We start from the raw sequence: 23,506 nt of genomic DNA on the forward strand, positions 1-23,506 counted from the left end.
ACTCAGAAGAAAAAGGCAAATAACTATAAAAAAAAAAAAATTAAAACCTAGTGAAAAGTTGCTTAGAATTGGCCATTCTATAACATAATAAAACTTACCTTAAAGGTGAACCACCCCTTTAAGCAACATATAGTTCATATCAAATTAGGTGGCATATAAAAGAATCTTACCAAACTGGAATATATATTTAAGTAAATGTTGCCCTTTTACCTCTCTTACTTTGAGCCCCCATTTTATGATGGTCTGTGTGCTGCCTCAGAGATCACCTGACCAGAAATACTGCAGATATAACTGTAACAGGAAGAAGTGTGGAATCAAAAGACAGATCTCTGTCTGTTAATTGGCTCACGTGACCTAACATGTATAGTTTGTTTTGTTTGTGTGCACCGTGAATCGTAAGAACCCAGGGGCAGCAATTTTCTATTTAGGATTACCCAGTGGCACATACTACTAAAAAAGTATATTATTATGAAAATGGTTTATTTACATGAAGCAAGGTTTTACACATGAGCTACATTGTTTGGGGGTATAGTTTTCCTTTAATAGTTCTGCAGTATCAAAAACAAGGTGTTAATAGGGCTAGTTGCCATTTTAAATATCAATGCCAAGTGGGCATGCAGACTGACAGTAGCTCCTGCCACCCACCTATATTTGTTAACATATATATTGGTTGGAAACAAGAGGAAAACATACAAAGGGGCTGGGTATGTTGCAGGGACTTGCAGCATTTATTGGGGAGGATTTGTCCCGTCTAAAAATGGGTGGTTAACCTTTAAGTTAACATTTGATATATTATAGAATGGCTCATGTTTAGCAACTTTTCACTGGACTTCACTTTTTCTGTTTTATATTTTCTTTAATTATTTGCCTTCTTTTTCTGACTCTTTCCAGCTTTCAAATAAAAAACCAAATGCTCTGTAAGGCTACACATTTATTGTTATAGCTCTTTCCTATACATAGTCAAGTCCATGCATGGTTGCTAGGGTAATTTGGACACTAGCAACCAGATTGCTAAAATTGCAAACTGCAGAGCCCCTAAATTAGAGTAAAATATAGGTAATCGATTCATGAGCAAAAAATAATATGTAATGACAGCATTCTATTGGTTGTATTCTCATCCTGGGAATTATAGATTACTAGCTAGATAACTAGCTAGGCCAAGTTACCTTGGCAACCGTTTCCAGCTGATTCCCCTGTACCAGACCTATTATCCTCCAAAGGATATCCCATCTGCTCTAGCAAAGTGAGAATATCTTAACAACGGCAGGCCATGCAATAAGCCATAAAAGGGGATATTAAAACACAAGTTGCTTTTTAGAATGAATAACATTTTCTCTCTGGCTCATATTGTAGAGGCCCTAATGGCAACTAATTAGCAGTACCCAAATATGGAGCAAGTGAGATAATTTGTTACATAATTATTTGTTCCCATCTCACGAAAATTAAGTTATAGTGCCAGCTGATATACTGCAGTTCTTTCCTTATATGAGAAACAGAGTTCGACTATCAAGATTTGCACAGGTATGGGATCCGTTAGAAAAATCCAGATTACAGGAAGGCCACCTCCCATAGACTTTATTTTATTTTAAACAATTTACTTTTTTAAAAATGATTTCCATTTCTCTGTAATAATAAAACAGTACATTGTACTTGACCCCAACCAAGATATAATTAATCCTTACTGGAGGCAAAACAATCCTGAAATCCAAATACTTCGGGCCTGAAAAAAAATCGAGCGATTCTGGAATAAAGTCAGAAAAATTTGCACTTTTTGGGTTTTCACTCATTTTTAACAAGTCTTTCTGTGATCCGATTTTTCAGGGTTATTTTAATGGTAAGGTGAAATTGTGGAGTTTGGTCGAGCTTTCTTTATTTAAAAAAATCAGATACATTCGGATAGTTGTAAATAAACCCCTTAAACTCTCTAAACACAAAATATAAATATCCAGTGTTTATACATTTTTCACAAGCCTGTTGGGACTTAGGCCAACATCACAGGAGACCAAAATTCATCATGTGCTAGAAATCAGTCCCCTACCTTGCCTGCACCCTGATCCATCTCTGCGGCCCCAGATATAGATTCCCTTTTATGTCCGACCTACATCCCTACAACTGCTGCTACACAACCCCCTGCACCCCTTGAAGGGGTTGTTCACCTTCCAACACTTTTTTTTTCAGTTCAGTTGATTTCAGATTGTTCTCCAGAAATAAAGACTTTTTCCAATTACTTTCTATTTGTGAGAGATTTTCTAATACTGAAGTATAAAGTGTAATTTTTCACCTTCTAAAGCTGCTCTGGGAGGGGTTGCTGACCCTGTAAACTGTTCTAAATTGATACATTTAGCTTATACATTTCTTGTCTTTGTCCCTGCAGAGCAGAATCTCTGGGTTTCATTAAGGGTCAGGGCACAGAAGGCAGATTTGGGGAGATTAGTCGCCCGGCAACAAATCTCCTCTTATTCGGGGCAACTAATCTCCCCGAACTACCTCCCCGCCAGCTAAAATGTAAAACCTGAAAATTTGAATTCGAATTTTCAATTCGACCCTTGATAAATCTACCCCTAAATGTTGCAAAATTTTAACAGTTTAGAGCAGGGGTGTCCAAGCTACGGCCCGATATCCATTTTTAATTGGCCCGCAATTGGATTCAGCGGCGCATGGAGGTTGAGGAGGTGGGGTTTGGGCTGATAAAGGGAGGACAGATAGAACAGTACAAGTGCAGGAATGCAATTTGCGTACAGTAAGGTAAGGACGCAAATCTACGCAGTTGGCACCGAAAACAAGTTTGTTGATTCTCACTTCAAACTACTATTTGAGTTATGTCAAATGTGTAGCCATCCTCCTAAACTAAGTTGATTGTTACCAATAGAGAGGGTTGTGAGGGTTGAGGTATCAAGAATTAAAATAGACCTTGCTTTAATTGTTTTCGCCTTTCATATATATTTCTGCTGTTGACTTGACAGGGGTGAGAAGGCAGAATAACTACAACAGAAATTTGATATAAACTGGGAGCTGTGCTTGTGTTTTCCCTCTGCAGATATATACTCATTGCATATTTAATGTAGATGACCTGCATGACGTACGTACGTACTTATCATAGATTCAGATTTATACATCAGTATCAAAACAAGGTGCAAATCACATGGAGCTCAGGGAAGCACAGCAGATATAAGCAGGATTTCCCAATTTCTACCAATAACAGAGGCCAAAACACAGGGAATCACCATATGTGCCATTACAGTCATGGGATTTATACAATAATCCAGAGAGAGAGAAAAGAGATCAGATCAAATTGAAAGAAATTCATTCCGCAAAGTGAAACCAATTAAAGACAATTGCAATGAATACCATCATTTGCAATTGGTCTTTGCTTATTTATTGCATTTGTTGTTACCAATAAACAAATTGCTATGTTTTAGAGGGGTTGTTCACCTTCAAATTAACTTTTTGTATGATGTAGAGAGTGATAATGTGAGACAATTCGCAACTGGTTTTAATTTTTTACTATTTGTGTTTTTTGAGTTATTTAGCTTTTTATTCAGCAGCTCTCCAGTTTGCAATTTCAGCCATCTGGTTGCTAAGGTCCAAATTACCCTAGAAACTATGCATTATTTTAACAAGAGATTGGCATATAAATAGGAGAGGGCCTGAATAGAAAGATGAGTAATAAAAAGTAGCAATAACAATAAATGCGCAGCCTTACAGAGCATTCGATTTTTACATGGGGTCAGTGACGCCCATTTGAAAGCTGGAAAGAGTCAGAAGAAAAAGGCAAATAATTCAAAGACTATAAATAATGAAGACCAATTGAAAAGTTGCTTACAATTAGCTATTCTATAACATACTAAAAGTTAACTTGTAGGGGTACTTCACCTTTAAGTTAAATGTTAGTATGGTACAGAATGGCCAATTTTAAGCAACTTTTCAATTGGTCATCATTATTTATTTAATATAACTGTGCGTTAACGTCTGTTTCTTACTGTTCTCTTACACAATTAAATCCATATGTCGTACAGCCAGGGGTTCCTAAACTTTTACATTGAACTTTAAAGGGGTTGTTTACCTTTGAAGATGTAGTGATATTCTAAAACAATTTGCAATTGGTTTTCATTTTTTATTATTAGTGTTTTTTGAGTTATTTAGCTTTATATTCAGCAATCTGGTTGTTAGGGTCCAAATTCCTCTAGTAACCAGGCATTGATTTTAATAAGAGACTGGAATATGAATAGGAGAGGCTCTGAAGAGAGAGATGAGTAATAAAAAAATAGCAATACATTTGTAGCCTTACAGAGCTTTTATTTTTAGATGGGGTCTGTGACCCCCATTAGAAAGCTGGAAAGTCAGAAAAAGGGAAATAATTTAAAAAAAAAACTATAAACAATGAAGACCAATTGAAAAGTTGCTTCAAATCCATACTAAATACATAATAAAAATTAACTTAAAGATGAACCACCCTTTAAATTAAAAACTACAACACATATAAATAAATGTCATTGAGCATGGGACCCAGTATAATCAGGCTTTTGAACACAGTATGTAATCGACTATAATTTTACCTTGTTAATGTAATAAAGATATGTAATTGCAAACCATCTATACCCCGTTAGCTCTGTTGTTGAGGGGCAGTAAGAGAAAATGGATCAGAATAATCAAGGTTCTCAAATCAGACTCACTTTTGAAGGGTGAAGACACACAGAGCTTCTAGTAGCACCTACTTGTCATGGCTGCAAAATAGACAATAGTGATAACTGGCTTTGCTAAGACACAATGGGGCAGATTTACTAAAGGGTGAAGTGGCTGTCACTAGCGAAAATTTGCCAAAAATCCAATCCGTAGGGAGCTCGCCAATTTACTAACAGGGAGGTCATATGACCTCCGATTCCCTGAATCTGCCTGTGTGCCCTGACCTTAGGGCAGTGACACACCAGGAGATTAATCGCTGCTTCTCTGGGCAACTAATCTCCTGCACTCTCCAGTAAAAAGCTTTCCCATAGGCAATTAATGTGAATCGCTGGTGGTAAAACACGTGTCGCTCCAGTCTCCCAAAATCGATACAAGACGAAACTTCAAGTGATTTTGGAAAACTGGAGCGACACATGTTTTTTAACACCAGCGATTCACATTATTACCTATGGGAAAGCTTTTTACTGGAGAGTGCAGGAGATTAGTTGCCCAGAGAAGCAGCAATTTATCGCTAGCGATTAATTTCCTGGTGTGTCACTGCCCAAGTGCAAAGATAATCCAGAGAACTCTGTCTGTTAATTGGCTCATGTGACCTAAGAAGTAAAGTTTATGTATGTTTGTGTGCACAGTGAATCGTACAATCCCAGGGGGCGGCCCTCATTTTTTAAAATAGCAATTTTCTATTTATGATTACTCAATGGCACATACTACTATCAAAGTATATTATTCTGAAAACGGTTTGTTTACATGAAGCAGGTTTTTACATATGAGCTGTTTTATGCATTTGTATTTATCTTTTTATAGAGACCTACATTGTTTGAGGGGTATAGTTTTCCTTTAATAACAATTTATTTTGTACTAAGCCCAGAGAAGGCTTTACTAGGAATATGGCACGGGTTCTGTTTAATTGCGAATGAATCGAATTACTGACAGAGAAATAAAATACCCAGAATCAATGACATTTGGACTGCGTTCAGGCAAAGGTAAAAGTCTGCATTTCAAGCGCTTGCCGATTGTGCTGACACAGATCCCATCACAAAGACAGCAGCTGATCTGTGAGCTCTGCACTCTGCTTACAGATACTGAGAGATTAAGGCCGTATGCATAATGCATATTCCAAAGACCAAATGACCAGCACAAAAACAAAATCTTTAGAAAACTACACGTCCAAGGCTTCATCATTGCAGTGGTGAATTGCAAAGGTATAGCCACTGCACATTGCTAATAGACTATTGATGATTAAAGGGATCCTGTCATCGGAAAACATGTTTTTTTCAAAACGCATCAGTTAATAGTGCTACTCCAGCAGAATTCTGCACTGAAATACATTTATCAAAAGAGCAAACAGATTTTTTTTATATTCAATTTTGAAATCGGACATGGGGCTAGACATTTTGTCAATTTCCCAGCTGCCCCTGGTCATGTGACTTGTGCCTGCACTTTAGAAGAGAAATGCTTTCTGGCAGGCTGCTGTTTTTCCTTCTCAATGTAACTGAATGTGTCTCAGTGGGACATGGGTTTCTACTATTGAGTGTTGTTCTTAGATCTACCAGGCAGCTGTTATCTTGTGTTAGGGAACTGCTATCTGGTTACCTTCCCATTGTTCTTTTGTTTGGCTGCTGGGGGGGAAAGGGAGGGCGGTGATATCACTCCAACTTGCAGTACAGCAGTAAAGAGTGATTGAAGTTTATCAGAGCACAAGTCACATGACTTGGGGTAGCTGGGAAATTGACAATATGTCTAGCCCCATGTCAGATTTCAAAATTGAATATAAAAAAAATCTGTTTGCTCTTTTGAGAAATGGATTTCACTGCAGAATTCTGCTGGAGCAGCACTATTAACTGATTCATTTTGAAAAAAAACATTTTTTCCCATGACAGTTTCCCTTTAAGGCCGACTGCCAGTCTATTTACAAATGTCAACAGCAAAATCAGTTTCCATGGCTGCTGTGTAATGTTTCTACTGTGATGAAAGATCTAATATTGATGGGGTTTTATCAATAAAAACTTTGCTGCCTTGAGAGCCTCTATACATAAAGGGGTTGTTCACCTTTGAGTGAACTGTTAGAGGCACATTTATCAAGTGTCGAATTTCGAATTCAGTTTTTTTAAACTCCCTTAAATTTGAATGAACTCAAAATTCTACTTGGCTAAATGTATTAATAAAATTCTAATTATTAAATCTCGGACGAATTTAAACAACCTAAAACAGGAATCGAATTAGATCAAACTCGATTCAAGTTTTTCCTCCGAAAAAACTTGAATGTCAGGAAGGCTGCAAGCATCTCCAAATTGATCCTTGGACTTCTCCTACTGACTTAAAGGGCATGTAAAGGCAAAAAAATAAAATCCCATTTTTACTTTCTTTACTGAAAAAGAAACCTATCTCCAATATACTTTAATTAAAAAATGTGTACCATTTTTATAAGAAACCTGACTGTATGCAGTGAAATTCTCCCTTCATTTACTGCTGTGGATAGGAATTGTCAGATTGTCCCTAACTGCTGAGCAGGGAAACAATCATACTTATGAACAGCAGGGGGAGCCCCCGCCTTACTTCCCAGCCATGCAGAACTCAAGCAGCTTTGTTTATGATGATCCCTAAGCAGCCCAGACCACACTGAGTATGTGCACAGTCTTAGTCTTGCAAAGGTGTTTAACAAAGTTACAAGATGGTGACCCCCTGTAGCCAACTTTGAAAGCATAAATTATTTGTTTGATTAGGCTTGTGGTGCAGTAAGTTTATGTTTATATTTAGTATACAAAATACAGCATTTCTAGCCTTATTCTATTTTAGACTTTACATGCCCTTTAAACAGTAATTCGGCAGGTTGTAGGTGGCGAATAGTCAAGTTCTCAAATGGTCAGAGTAGGATAAATCTTGAAAATCTATTTTTTTTTTAAAAAAACTCAAATCAAGTTTGAATAATTCCCTAGTCGAATTTGATAGTTTTAACCATAAAAAAAATTTGAAAAAATTGAATTTTCAATTTCATTTTCAAATCCTTAGTATTACGTCGTAGAGAGTGATATTCTGAGACAATTTGCAATTGCTTTTCATTTTTTATTTGTGGCTTTTGAGTTATTTCATTTATTATTCAGCAGCTCTTCAGTTTGTAATTTCAGCCAATTGGTTGCTAGAGTCTGAATTACCCTAGCAACCATACATTGATTTGAATAAGAGACTGCAATATGAACAGGAAAGGACCTGAGTAAAAAGATGAGTATTAAAAAGTGACAATAACAATACATTTGTAGTCTTACAGAGCATTTATATTTTAGATGGGGGTCAATGACCCCCATGTGAAAGCTGAAAAGAGGCAAATAAATAAAAAACTATAAAAAAAAAAAAGAAAAAATTAAGGGCAACTGAAAAGTTGCTTAGAATGTGCCATTCTATAATATACTAAAAGTTAACTTAAAGGTACCCCCCCCAAAAGCGTGAAAAGGGGAGAACAGGTTGCAAAAGTTCAAAAGTCACAGGCAGTTGCAACTGCCCACTGGAAATAGTGAGTGGGAAATCTTAGATTTAAAGCTCATTCCTGGGAAAGTTTGTGTTCTTTATGTCAGCTGCCTATGAATTCTTGTTTGGGACAGATCTGCACATGTATTTTCTGCAGCGAAATATTGCAGTGACGTTATAATGCTGATCTCTGTAGTAGCAATGCTGTTAGGGGTATGAGCTGAGCTTGCAGTAAATAGGCAGTGGGGAAAACCTGTGTTCTGCTATTGATATATGGGATAACTAAAATACTTCCTTTATTCACTATTATTATTCACCAATACATTCTGCTCCTGTATAAAGGGATCACATTCCCTTTGTTGGTACAGGTATGGGACCTGTTATCCAGAATGCTCAGGACCTGGGGTTTTACGGATAATGGATCTTTCCGTAATTTGGGTCTTCATGCCTTCAGTCTACTAGAAATTAATTTAAACATGAAATAAACCCAATAGGCTGGTTTTGCTTCCAATAAGGTTTAATTATATCTTAGTTTGGATCCAGTACAAGCTACTGTTTTATTATTACAGAGAAAAAGGAAATCATTTTTAAAAATTTGGATTATTTGGATAAAATGGAGTCTATGGGAGACAGCCATTCCGTAATTCGGAGGTTTCTGGATATCGAGTTTCCGGATAAGGGATCCTATACCTGTATTACTACAGGTATGGGACCTGTTAGCCAAAAATGCTTGGGTTTTCTGGATAAGGGATCTTAACGTAATTTAGACCTTCATACCTTAAGACTACAAAAAAAAACATGTAAACATTAAATAAACCCAATAGGCAGGTTTCACCTCCAATAAGGATTAATTACAGTGGAACCTCAATTTTTAGTTTTCCCTCATTTTACATTGATGTTTTGTAATCCCACCTATTTATTAAGCATAATACATTTCCCTGATTTTACATTTTCCTGGATTTTACACCATTTTTTTCCGGTCCCCTGAAAAATGTAAATTGGGGGTTCTACTGTATATCTTAGTTGGGATCAAGTACAAGCTACTGTTTTATTACTACAAGGAAAAAGGAAATCATTTTTAAAATTTTAAAATATAATGGAGTCTATGGGAGACTGCCTTTCTGAAATTCTGAGCTTTCTGGATAACGGATTTCCAGATAACAGATCCTATACCTGTATTATCTAGGACTGAATGAATAAAAGAAAACAGGAAGACTGTTCAGAACCAAAAAAGGGCAATGCAAAGCTCAAAGAATAGCAGCCCTATAGAGAGGTACACGTCTCTTAGTTTCATAGCGTTTTTCCCTTCCCTTTAGCAAGGAACAGCAGCCAAGTCAATTCTAATAGAGGTATGGAACCTGTTATTCGGAATGCTTGAGACCTGGGGTTTTCCATAATTTGGATCTTCACACCTTAAATCTACTAGAAAATCATGTACCGGTAAACATTAAATGAACCCAATAGGCTGGTTTTGCTTCCAATAATTATTTAATTATAAGTACAAGCTACTGTTTTATTATTACAGATAAAAAGGAAATCATTTTTAAAAATAGGGGTTATTTGAATAAAATGGAGTCTATGGGAGACGCCCTTTCCGTAATTCTGAGCTTTCTGCATAACGGATCCCATACCTGTAGTTGCATTACAAGGTGCAGATTTAGGAATGCCCATGTGGGTGCAGACATGAAGTCAGTCAGTGGGAAGGCAAGTCCATGAACTCACAGCTACATTATTATACATAACTGATTTTGGATCTGATAAGACATGGCATTTACAGTACAGTGAATTATCAATTTCATTCATGTATATGACTGCCATTACTTGCCCCAGTGTGCCCACAAATAACACACCAGCAAAGTCATGAGCTACATGGCATCAAAACCCTAACACTCTAGCAGATTAAAAATTGATTTTGTTTGTTGCCAAAAACCGTGTGCTTAGGCAATCTTCAACCTTTTTTTTTTTTTAATTGTTATTTGTGGTTTTAGTTTCCATGATGGTTGTCAGGGTGCCGCTTATTGGAGCAACCACACAATGACTTTGTAAGTCAGTAAAAGATAATTGGGGGGGGGGGGGAGGCATTATAGAAAGAAATATTTTATTTCTGGGGTCAGTGACTACAACAAGCAGGCAGTATTTTAAATTGCATTCTGGAAATGAACATAAAAGGGAATACATGTATAAAGTACTGGCTAATCTATAACATAGTAAAAAGTGAATGTAAAAGTGGACTTTCCCTTCAATGAGCAAGAGGATCACTACAAATAGAGTATAAATAAATAAAGCAAACACCTTTCCTTCCTTTGCAGAGTGGAAGAGCCACACTTGCACTTATATAAGGGGCACATTTACTTAGCTCGAGTGAAGGCTTACAATAAAAAATACTTCGAATTTCAAAGTATTTTTTTGGCAACTTCGACTACGACTATGAATCGAACGATTCGAACTAAAAATCGTTCGACTATTCGAACATTCGATAGTCGAAGTACTGTCTCTTTAAAAAAAACTTCGACCACCTACTTCACCACCTAAAACCTACCGAGCACCAATGTTAGCCTATGGGGAAGGTCCCCATAGGCTTTCCTAGCAATTTCTGATCGAAGGTAAATCGTTCGATCGATTTTTCCTTCGATCGTTCGATCGAACGAATTGCGGTAAATCCTTCGACTTCGATATTCGAAGTTGAAGGATTTAACTTCGATAGTCGAATATCGAGGGTTAATTAACCCATAGTAAATGTGCCCCTATGTCTGCCCCTATGTCTGTATGTCTGTATGTATACCGTACATGTATGTATGTAAGTATGTGTGTATTTATATATGTATGTCTGTATATATGTATGTGTAGAAATGTATGTCTGTATATGTATGTATGTCTGTATATATGTATGTTGTCTGTATAAATGTATGTCTGTATATATGTATGTCTGTATATATGTATAAATGTATGTATGCATGTGTGTATGTATGTATATATGTATGTATGTATGTATCTGTCTGTATGTAAGTATGCATGTGTGTATGTATATATGTCTGTATGTATCTGTATAAATGTATATATATATATATATGTCTGTCTGTCTGTATGTATGTATGTGAGTATAAATGAATGTATGTATGTAAGTATGCATGTATGTATGTAAGTATGCATGTGTGTATGTAAGTATGTATGTATCTGTATATGTCTGTATGTATGTGTATAAATGTATATATATATATATATATATGTCTGCCTGTCTGTATGTATGTATGTGTGAGTATAAATGAATGTATGTATGTATGTATGTATGTATGTATGTATGAGAGATGCTTACAGGCAAAGTTATTCCAAGATAAAGGCAGGCAGGGTTGTGCTCTTCAGCTCAGCAATACTGTCACTGGGATCATGATGTATTTAAATACATATAAATGAATATCCCCTAGTGATTATCCCAGTCGCGCACTCGCATCCCCTGGTCCATGTTTACCTTCTCTTCCACTTCCTGCTCCCGGCCCACTCTCTGCCTGAGCTCCGTCATGTTCGCACCGAGGGATAGGCGGCTTTAACTAATACCAGAAAGCCGCCCGGTGCTGGATAACAAGATTTTAGGGGATGCGCACGGTTCTCTCTCAGCGCGTCACCCCACCTCTCTTACACGAACGCGCCCCCTGCAGCGAGAGCGAGCGCTTCCGGCAAGCGCAGGTCCGTGCTTCGCTTCCATTGGCTGATGGGACTCGCAGCCCCGCGTTGCCATTGGCGGAGAAAGAGAGCCTGCCCACGCTGGTGCCCTACAGGACGAGAGAGCGCTCGGCTCCTTGTTCGCGTGCACTGCAATGACGTCACCCGTTTCAAGAGGAAATTAAAGGACCACGAACGTCACAAAAAGGATGTATTAGTCGATTAGCAATTAACAGCTCGGGCAGAGAGGACATTTGTCATGGGCCTCCCAGTCTCATGGGAACCTTGACACAAGCGTAAAGGGCTTTTTCATGTTGATGTTGAACAATTGGTGGTATATTAGTATCTACAACAGGAAGGCCTACTTTTTGCTTTACACGTGATGTGTTTAACAAAATGCTGCTGAGGGGTTTAGCTGGGATGCTGGGAGTTGTAGTACAAAACAGCTGAAAGGCTGCAAGTTGGACATCTAGGGTTGGCACCTTTTTTGGAAAAAAAAAAAAACGACCTTCCTGTAGATTTAGATTTTTTCCCTATTAATAACATTGGGGTCAAGCATCATTTTTACCAATCAGGCCGGTAAAATACTGGCCAGGTGGCAACCCAATTATAAAAAATATTTTAGATTGGGGCCTCAGCCTTCCCGCAGCACCAGGGCCCACCTTATAATTGAGAGACAGGTATGTGACCTGTTTTATTATCCTGAATACTCTGGTACTGGAGATTTTCAAATAATGGACTATTCCTTATAGATCCTTTTTATTTTCCTTAAGGGTCAGAGCACACTCTAAGATTCAGAGAGATTAGTCGCCCCAAAGAAGAGGAGATTTGTCGCCGGGCGACTAATCTCGAATTTGAGCGTGTGCCCGGACCCCAAAGGAGAAACAAACCCCTTATTAAAAAAAACCCTACCCCACATAGACCCCACTTCCCCCCCAGGCTAGCTGTTACCCCGGGCAAATGCCTCTAACTTTTTACTTACACCTCTGTGCAGATTCAGGCATCAGAATTCACAGCAGCCATCTTCCAGGTCTTCGGTGATGAGACAAAGAGACCGGCGTTGGAGCAATTTCCCAGTTTGCGACAACTGCGCATGCGACAAAATTGACGGAAATTGCCAAAGCGCCGGAAGAAGACACGAAGATCGGGAAGATGGCTGCCATGAACGCCCATCCCTGAATCTGCCTCGAGGAGTGAGTAAAAAGTTAGGGGCATTTGCCCAGGGTAGCAGCTAGGCTGGGGGGTAGGAGGTAGGAGGTCTATGGGGGTAGGGTTTTTTAAAAAGAGGTTTGTTTCTCCTTTAAGGCTTCCAAACATTTTTATTGGACAATCATTTTAAGTTAATTACAATATCTATCTGCACATGATGTCAAACGTCAATCTAGCCACAGTTAATAGATATCATATTTATGCAATATTATCCATTCCAAGTGTGGTCCCCTCTATTGCACTCCAAGCAACCTGGACAAACCTAAATAATGTTATTTAGAAAGATACAACACATTTTTGAGACCTGTTATGCCGAATGTTTAGGACCTGGTGTTTTCTGGATAAGAGATCTTTCCGTAATTTGGATCTAAAGGTGGCCATAGATCCACAGATGTTTAATTTTTGGTACAATATGTGTGTCTATGGCGGAAAAGAAGCCAACCAATATTGACAAAAGACCTGAATATCTGTTTTGATTTGGCACCTTTGAATATGCCTGAACTACCTGTATATCTGATGATTTAGCTTGAAATGTCTGTATTGAAAATTAATGATCAGGAAAGTTCATAATTGTTATGTCTATGGCCATCTTAAGTCTACCAAAAAATCATTTAAACATTAAATAAACCCAGTAGGATTGTTTTGCCTCCAATAAACATTAATTATACATTAGCCTGGATCAAGTACAAGTTACTGTTTTAATATTACAGAGAAAAAGGAAATAATTTTTAAAAATGTGAATTCTATGGATAAAATAGAGTCTATGGGAGGAGGCCCTCCTGTAATTCAGAGCTTTCTGGATAGCGGGTTTCCAGATAACGGATACCTGTACTTTATGATATGGACACATCCCAGTATGGAGCAGCGATGAGAAACCTGCACTTGCATTTTTTTTCCCATAACTGGAATCTGTTATCACTATATGGCATGCTCTTTAGTAGAGCAAATGTCAGCGTTTAAAGAAAAATCAAGTGACTCATCTTCACTGGAGGGTTTCTATAAATAACACACAATGTTGGTGTGTGTGACATATATCTTTGTGTTACAAATCTTGATTTGTACCAGTGTTACCATGAAATATACAGAGAATAAAATACCCCCTCTTGTACAATATAAGGATATAGTGAATAAAGTACCCCCTCTTGTAAAATATAAGGATATTATGAGTTACCGAGGAGTTTCATGACCATATAAAAACACGAGGCCAAAGGCCGAGTGTTTTTATACAGGTCATGGAACTCCGAGGTAACTTCTAATATCCTCATATTTTGCAACTGGGGGTACTTTATTTAATATAATACACAAGTTTCAGTGAGTCATGTGACAGAAATGACATCAGAACTCACCGTTTATAACTGATGACATCAGAACTCACCGTTTATAAGGATATAATTTACAAGATATTCATGGCTTTTGTGTATTATATTATGTTATTTTGCAACAGGGGGTATTTTTATTTATTGTAATACACAAGTTTCAGTGAATCGTGACAGAAATGACATCACTAAGCTCCGATTATAAGCGATGACATCACTAAGCACCATTTATAAGGATATAATGTACATGATATTCATAGCTCTTGTGTATTATATAGTGAAAAAAATACCCGCTATTGTAAAATATAAGGATATTATAAGTTACAGAGGAGTTCCATGACCATATAAAAGCACAAGGCCGAAGGCAGAGTGTTTTTATACAGGTCATGGAACTACGAGGTGACTTCTAATATTCTCATATTTTGCAACAGGGGGTACTTTATTTATTATAATACACAAGTTTCAGTGATTCGTGATAGAAATGACATCACTAAGTTTCAATTATAACTAATGACATTACTAAGCACCGCTTATAAGAATATAATTTACAGGATATTCATTATTATATAGATATTATGCCCTGTTGTGGTAGATGCAATCTGCAATATTGCAATACAAGAGTTGAGGATAAAATCATACTGACTGGAGGGACTTACTTCTAATGGGGACAGAATGATTCTTGCAAAGAGGAATAGGTGGGATAATGAGGTATAGATAGGGTTGCCACCTGGCCGGTATTTTGCTGGCCTGGCCGGTAAAAATGATGGTTGATCCCAATGTTATTAATAGGGAAAAAAGATAAATATATAGGAAGGCCGATATTTTTTTCTGGAAAAGGTGGCAACCTTAGGTATAGATGAGGTCTACAAAGTGAAGTCTTGTTTTTAAACTATACCAACAATAGAGAGATGGCTTGGTGATATACATTGAGGAAGGAGTATTTTAGTGGTGGTGGTGGAGACTGGGAACAAAAAACTCTTTGTGCGGCATTATAATTTCTTTACGTAAAAAGGGATTGTTTAGGAATGTTCTTTGTGTTTTAGTGTGTAATGGGGCTTGTTTTTCTTTAAACTGTTATGGGGTGTATATTTTTTTTTAACCCATATTGTGCAGCCTGTCAATGGCACAAATACAGGCAGTCTGGCACAGGGCAGGAAATAGGGGTAGGCAGAATAGGCACGTGCCTAGGGTGCAAAGCATGGGGGGGCGTACCACTCACTGCTGCCTACCCCTGTCTGGTCTTCAGAGTCCTGCTCGTTGGTTGCTCTTGTTTGCGCGCATATGCAAGTTGAGTCGTGATGCATGGGTTCAGCGCGCATTCGCACTCACCCTGCAAGGTGACTGAGCAAATAGATGGCTCAGTGTGCATGCGCGCTCACTCACGTAGACTCGTGCGACGGAGGGGGGGGTGATGTGGCCGGCCGGTTTGCCTATGACGCATGGCCGGAGTGGACCGGCCCTGGTCTGGCATATTAAGTGGTATATAAAAAAAAAAAAAGAGACTGCACTATGGCTACACATATGCATAAAGTAATTACAGCTTTATAAATTGATAAACCCTGAGCCCGCCCGCACCTGCCTCCTCCCCTCTATTTATAGGCCCAGGCCGACTTACCCCGGCGATGACTTCACAAAAGGGGCGAGGCGAGCACGCACTTATAAAAAGAAGCAGGAAGCTGGCAGTGTAAGGTCGCAGGCAGGGAGAGAAGGCAAAAGAGCTCAACCCAAACCCACAAATGGAGTGCTGAGGTCGGCCTGAACCCGGGTAAACCCGTGGGTATCGGGCTGGCCCACACATCACTACTTTCTTAAAAAAAAACCTTTATAACTATGCCTCATGTGCATATGTATAGGTATGTCCATGACTACGAATTATCTCATGCTCGCTGGAACACAAAAGACTGTGGAAACACAATAGAGGTAGGGTTTTGCACAGACAATAACTGATATATTGTTGTACTAAGCAGAGCTCATAGAAACCACACTGCAATGGTAAAAAAAAAAACGTTGACCTTTGCCATAAATGAATGATAAATGTACAAGACGGGAATTAATGGTGTATCAGTATTAGCAGTATTTTCTTGTTGTGTAAATGGCTTCTTAATTCTGCACAATATTCAAAATTGCTGCATGGAAAAATGTATGAATCCTTTAAACGACAACCCAGTTGTACCCTGCTGTATCCAGTTGTATCCTACTGGTTCCTGCTCACAAATCTTAGGAAGAAATAACAATGAGGGTTTGTTTGCACAGCTATTACGGTTGCTTGACTGAAATCACAATTTCAGTGTTTTCACTGTGGTTCACCCGGTTGGTATCTGGTGTATAATTTAATGAGTTAGTTCATTATTCATTATTTCCTGCCAGAAATATGTCCAAGGTAAGCAGTGATAGTTAATTACTATTAAATGGCTGCCTCCACATGTTCATTGGAATGGTAGTGACACCTCTATTGTTTTTTTTACTACCGTATATACTCGTGTATAAGCCGACCCGTGTATAAGCCGAGGTACCTAATTTACCTAAGAAAACTGGAAAAATGTATTGACTCGTGTATAAGCCTAGGGGCCCCATGTCAGATTTCAAAATGTGAATGTGTAAATGTGTAATCATGTTTTATGGCATAGAAATCTATCTAAAACGATTTAAAAGAGTCAGAACTATTAGCTGGACAATTGCCACTTGTTTTCCCTGTGACCTCCCACCTGTCATGGCTGCTCAGAAGATCAATGAGGTGCTGCACCTAGGAAAGCAGAAAAAAGGTACCGTACGCTCCTTCCGCGGCCCCAACACACCTCCCTCTCCCATAGCGCAGGACTGTCTGTGTGATCGCCGCCCGGAGCAGGTCCAGGAGCTCCGGGCGGCACGTCCTTCCCTGCCGGCGTTCGCTCCCAAAATGGCGGCTCCCATGGCCGCCACGTGGGTAGCGGCCGGCGCCGCTACCCACGTGGCGGCCATGGGCGCCGCCATTTTGGCAGGGAAGGACGCGCCGCCCGGAGCTCCTGGACCTGCTCCGGGCGGCGATCACACAGACAGTCCTGCGCTATGGGAGAGGGAGGTGTGTTGGGGCCGCGGAAGGAGCGTATCTGCGGCCGGTGAGGGATTGGCTACTGTTGCTACGGTATGACCCGCGTATAAGCCGAGGTCGAGTTTTTCAGCACATTTTGGGTGCTGAAAAACTCGGCTTATACGCGAGTATATACGGTACTCATTTTTTTCACTGAATTCCAGCAGCATTGCAGCTTTGCTCAAAGTTCATATTGTTTTTCCACAATCCAAATTCTTATGAATTATTAAATAATGATTTAAAAAACCACATTTTTTAAGAGAAAAAAATGCAAAAGACTGTCATGTAAAACTTCGCCATCTAAAAGCTTGCAAGGTCATGTAGAAGTCAGTAGGAGCTGTCTTAGACAAAATGTAAACTATTTATTCAGTGGGAGTTTTTCAAATTATTTTTGGGTTTGTCGACCCAATGAAAAAATAAGAATTCGAGCTATTCATATTTTTTTTCACGGTTTGATTCCATTACGTTTTATATATTCAGATATTTTAAAATAAATAATGTAACGTTTGCGTGTTTACCATTCAGGTAGTTCACATTAAAGTTGGACATTAAAGGAACAGTTCTGGGTAAAGAGGCTGTGTAAAATAAAAAATGCCTCTAATATAGTTAGACAAAAATGTAATCTTTAAAGCTGGAGTGAGCGGATGTCTATCATAAAAGAACCCAACTTCTCTAACTCTGAGTTAGTCAGCATCTTTAAGGGGGGCCACATGGGACATAACTGTTCAGTGAGTTTGCAATTGATCCTCAGCATTCAGCTCAGAATTAAAAGCAACACTTATTACCCGTGTGCCCCCTTCAAGTCAGTGGAGAGCTGCAAAGCAGGAAGTAGTGTTCTGGCTATTATGTTAGACATCCAGTCACTCCAGTCTTTATACATTACATTTTATTTTGCACAGCCCATTTATTATTTAACCAGTTTTTATTTTTATACTGAACAATTCACTTATAGTAGTGTAGTTCTAGGAAGCCCAATAGAGGGCAGTGTAATTTTGTATAAAAGGCAAGAGCACCTATGTCCTCAGTCAATCCTTTTATAGTCGCAAAAGGCAAAATTAGGTTATTTAGTGAGCAGCCCTATGCTCCCACAAGGAGATCAAGGGGGTTAGCACCCTTGTGGTGACAAAGCCACCAGCATAGTGACACAAGTGGGTGAGCTTAGGAGCAGAGGAAGCTACCTTTTGCTGGGGGAAAGGATCACCAAGACAAGTGGCAAATGAGATTCAATTTTGAGAAATGTAGTCATGCACCTGGGATGTAAAAATATCCAAGCCACTTATACCCTTAATGGGATTGCACTAGGAAAATCCATTATGGAAAAGGACCTTAGAGTCCTTGTAGATGATAAACTTGGTTGTAGCAAGCAATGTCAGTCAGCAGCATCAAGGGCAAATAATGTCTTGAGCTGTATGCATGGATTCATGGGAGGACGGGGTCATTCTTCCACTTTATAGAGCACAGGTAAGGCCCCAACTAGAATATGCCGTACAGTTTTGGTCTCCAGCGCTCAAACAGGACATTATTGTATTAGAGAGGGTACAGAGAAGGGCAACTAAGCTGGTAAAAGGTATGGAATATCTTAGCTATGAGGAAAGACTGGCCAAGTTGGGGTTGTTCATGCTGGAGAAGAGGCGCTTAAGGGGTGATATGATAACTTTGTATAAATATATAAGGGGATCATATAATAATCTCTCTAATGCTTTATTGACCAGTAGGTCTTTCCAGCTGACACAAGGTCACCCATTCTGATTAGAAGAAAAGAGGTTCCGCCTAAATATTCAGACGGGGTTTTTTTTTACAGTGAGAGCTGTGAAGATCTGTAATTCTTTCCTTAAATCAGTTGCACAGGCTGATACATTATATAGCTTTAAGAAGGGTTTGGATGGCTTTTTAGCAAGTGAGGTAATACAGGGTTATGGAAGATAGCTCATAATACAAGTTGATCCACGGACCTGACATTTTGGAGTCAGGAAGGATTTTTTCCCCCTCTGAGGCAAATTGGAGAGGCTTCAGATGGGGTCTAAAGATTCAAAAGGTTGATCTTGATGCATGTGTGTCTTTTTTCAACCTAACTTACTATGTTACTTACTATGTTACAGGTTGTACTACCCCCTGTGAGGAAGATCTACCAGGAGTATTTCAGTGTGTGGGTTTTCACCAACTGGCACAAGTGTTGTGCCTTTATTTTGCTGACTGAGAACGGCCAATGCTTGATAAAAGGCTGCAAGGCCTGAAACATTGCTGTGATGCCCCTATGCACAATTAAAGGCTTTTAAGAAATAAGAAAAATACGGTGGTGCTGTTTCAAAATTCTTCTACTTATGAGAAGGGGCAATTGCCAAGGTGGGTGACCTGTTTTCAGAAATCAGTTAGGGAGAAGCGAGAAGTGCTATGGTAATATTGCAACTTGCTTGGAGTTGCAGGGAGTTGCCCATTAGTCTGAGAGTCCCAGGCACACTAGCAGCAAGTCACACTCTTAGGCACGCATGCATTTTTTTAAATCGTAAGTTTGTTTGAAGTAGAAAAAAATACTTTGCGGACTGAGGTTGTTGCCATTTCCAGCGTCCCAATAACACCATCACTATGCAATTTGCTTGCTGCGAGTCAGTGAAGTCAGATGCATCCATTTTGTGAAACCCTGGAAATACTACCACATCCAGACAGGGTTCTTTTGTGTCAATAATTGTGCTTACGTGTAGTTTATCTGACCTCAGTGATTCCTGGCAAACCAAGTCTCATTTGTGTAATGGATGGTAATGTATGATTTAAAAAATGTATGAATAAAAAGCAAAGAGGTTGGTTAGATGAACTTATTTGGCTGCAGTCGTGCACTTTAAACCCACTGCTACAGTAATTGTAACCTATCATTCCTTCAGAGAGAAAGAAAGAGAAAAAATAATAATGGGAACTGTTAGGGCTTTTCTGTCTGCGCCTAACCAAAATGGTGTTGCACCTACAAACCTCATTGATTCATAAAATAAATATGTGTACATTGCTTGCATTTTGTCCTGTCACTTTTAAATGTTAGTTCTTTGCTCCCTGGCATTGATTGTTTGTTCTTCTGTATGACTAGCATTGGTTAGGGCATTCTAGTCTAGTGTAAAGCACTTACATTGCCATAGTAAACTGAAAGACAAAGGGCCTGCTGTATTTGATAATGAAAATGGGAGAGGGTATTGGTCATTGTGCTTACTGCTTAGCAGTGGTTCAATATTTGGTAAAGTCCCCACCTTAACTAGAACAAGGTTGTACTTGTTAGCAACATCTCCAAGAATATCTTGGACAGCAAACAAGGGTTCACAGAAAATCGAATCCTGATTTGCTTTTAAGATTTGCTTCTAAGGGTTCAGAGGGGAGTAAATATGCATTCTCCATGTCACCCTAATTAGTTTTCAGGCTGGACCCCTAGGGGCAAATTCACTAAGCCGCGAAGCGCCGAACGCTAGCGTTAATTCGCTAGCGTATGGCATTTTCGCTACGCTACGCTGGCGTAGTTTCGCTAGTGTTACTTCGCAACCTTACGCCAGGCGAATTTTCGCTAGCGACGAAACTGCGCAAATTCACTAACTTGCGCAGTGTACTGAACGCTACCTTTTACGCTAGACTTCCTTCGCCACCTCAGACCTGGCGAAGCGCAATAGAGTAGATAGGGATTGTTTAAAAAGAAGTCAATTTTTTTTCTAAGTCCCAAAAAAACGCTGGCGTGTTTTCTACATGATGGCTGATAGGCTGAAAAAGATCGAAAATTTTTGGGGCTCCCCTTTCTCCCCCCTACATTTCCTGACTCATGGCAACTTACCTAGACAGTGGGCACATGTGTAGGGCAAAATAAAAATTTTATTTGCTGATTTGAAGGTTTTCTAGGCATTTGTAGTGCAGATACGTGTTCCTCCATTGAAATTTGAATTTCGCGCCGTATGCAAATTAGCCTTCGCTAGCGTAACTTCGCTTTATATAGCGAATCAACGCTAGCGCAACTTCGCAACCTTACACTACCCCTGTGCGCAACTTCGCTTCTTAGTGAATTTGCCCCCTAGTATCTGCTTTAAAACGATTTAATATAGATAAAGAATCTGTATTGGAAATTTTCTTAAAATTATATTTTCTTTAGGCAGAATCTTATTTTTGGGTTTCTGGCCCCCTTCAATAATACAGACAAACAAAACTATGACTATCGTTCCTAAATGGAAAGCATTTCTAAGGTTATTACCTCATCCATAATTCATTACTCAACAGTAATACGAGCCAATCTGTGGAAAAATCTTCACTGTTCTCTAGAAAAGTAGATGTATGTCTATTTTAAGAAGTAGGACTGTAATTAGTTTTCATTTTAGACATTACAAAAGGCAGCTTCTTTTTGTAGCATGAAATGGTCTGTAGGTCCCTCTATGATGCTTCTGTAGTTTAAACTGATGGAGCTACAACAGACCAGGATAAAGAGGAAATAAACATCAAACATGTGGATTTACCTGGGTCATCAAATAAAATATTATCTGAAACTTTCATATGCAGTAAAACGTCTTATTTTCAACAAAATTGATTACTGTAGTTTGCTGCTTCATCCACTAGAGGGTAGATGATATCACTGAGAACCAATTCATGCTAAAAAGGAAATCTGAATTCCAATATCCCCCTTAACTGAATTAGGTTATTAGTTATTTTCCAGGTTAGCAATCCTCTATGCGTGGATGCTCCGAAAGGGACACAAACCCCAACTCTCAAAAATGTGCAAGCCCTTTTCTAAATTAGTGCTGCCATCTTACCTTTAAGCTGGCCATAGATGTTGAGATTTTTAAAAGATCCGATCATCATCGTGAGACCACGATTACCTTGGAACGATCGTACGAATTGTCCATCAACTAAAAAGACCAATTTGCCAGGAAAACAAAGGGGAGCTGCCTGCTTGGCCTTGCAATCATAGATAGATTGCACTGGGACCGACAAAGATTTTTTAACCCGGCCGATCAATTTCCTGACAGATGTTGGCCGAAAAATCGTAAGATGTACGATCGTTTGAATCCCACTAATAGCACGATAATTTTGAAGGATTGGTCGGACTTCGCTAAAATCGGTCGTTCAGCAAGAGAAATCTTTGCGTCTATGGGGAGCTTTAGTTCCCAAGCATCCACTGTGCAAACTTTAAACTTGTGCCTTCACAGTATACTAAGTTCAGAAAAATATACTGTTTATCATCCACATAAGACCAGCCTCTGTTTCACTCAGTGCTGGCCATATTTTTACCTTCTCAGGGGCATGCACAGAGGGTCGTCAGCGGGAGAGGGCATGGAAGTGAGAGGCAGGATAGCACTAGCTCGTATGCTGAGCACTTGTGTTGCTTGTGCTATGGGGTTTCTGCGCATTGGGTCTATCGCTCGCTTTACCGGCTGGAGGAAGTGCGGGGGACTTTTTGGGACATCTGAAGTTCCACTGTGCATTGTGTAAGAGGACCTGGCTAATTCGAAAACTGCAGCACACCCGGGCCCCCCTATCAGGCCCGGCACAGTTGTACCCTGTGTGCCCCACAATGGTGGCCATGGTTGCATGACGAGGTGTCCATCAGCATCGATCAGCAACTGCAGGGGCTGCATAATGCATCTAACAAGCCCTATATTGGTTCTAGGGTTGCCACCTTTTTAGAATAATTTTTACTGGCAGGGGCTGAGTTAAGAGGAAGAAATTCATAAATCAATGATTTCTTGGAGAGAAATACTTGATTTATGTTTTCACGCAGGCTGAGAATCAATTCAGTGTGACACTAGCCTAAGAGGAGCCTAAAGCAGCAGTTTTCCTGATATCCCGGACTTACTACCTGCTTTCCTACTAATCCCCCTGGCCCGTAATCGCAGCTGCAAGGAGAGAAGTTAAGCAATGCACTGGTTATGTGGGCAGTATTATTAATATATAGTGAATAAAGTACCCCCTCTTGTAAAATATAAGGATATTATAAGTTACCGAGGAGTTTCATGACCATATAAAAACACAAGGCCGAGGTAACGTCTAATATCCTCATATTCTGCAACTGGGGGTACTTTATTTATTATAATACACAAGTTTCAGTGAGTCATGTGACAGAAATGACATCAGAACTCACCGTTTATAACTGATGACATCA

At 39.2% G+C, this 23,506-nt stretch overlaps 1 protein-coding gene across 1 annotated transcript in view; it reads right to left on the reverse strand.

Annotated features, from left to right (window-relative positions):
* cds2.L (CDP-diacylglycerol synthase 2 L homeolog) overlaps positions 1 to 11,817 on the reverse strand; it is a 35,254-nt gene extending 23,437 nt beyond the window's left edge. Inside the window, exon 1 of the mRNA XM_018253417.2 lies at positions 11,612 to 11,817. Coding sequence (XP_018108906.1) covers positions 11,612 to 11,662 — 51 coding nt within the window. The 5' untranslated portion in view covers positions 11,663 to 11,817. The remainder of the gene's footprint in view (positions 1 to 11,611) is intronic.
* Between the last annotated feature and the right edge of the window lie 11,689 nt (positions 11,818 to 23,506).

This window comes from Xenopus laevis, chromosome 3L, assembly GCF_017654675.1.
Source record: "Xenopus laevis strain J_2021 chromosome 3L, Xenopus_laevis_v10.1, whole genome shotgun sequence".
NCBI classification, from domain to species: Eukaryota; Metazoa; Chordata; class Amphibia; order Anura; family Pipidae; genus Xenopus; species Xenopus laevis.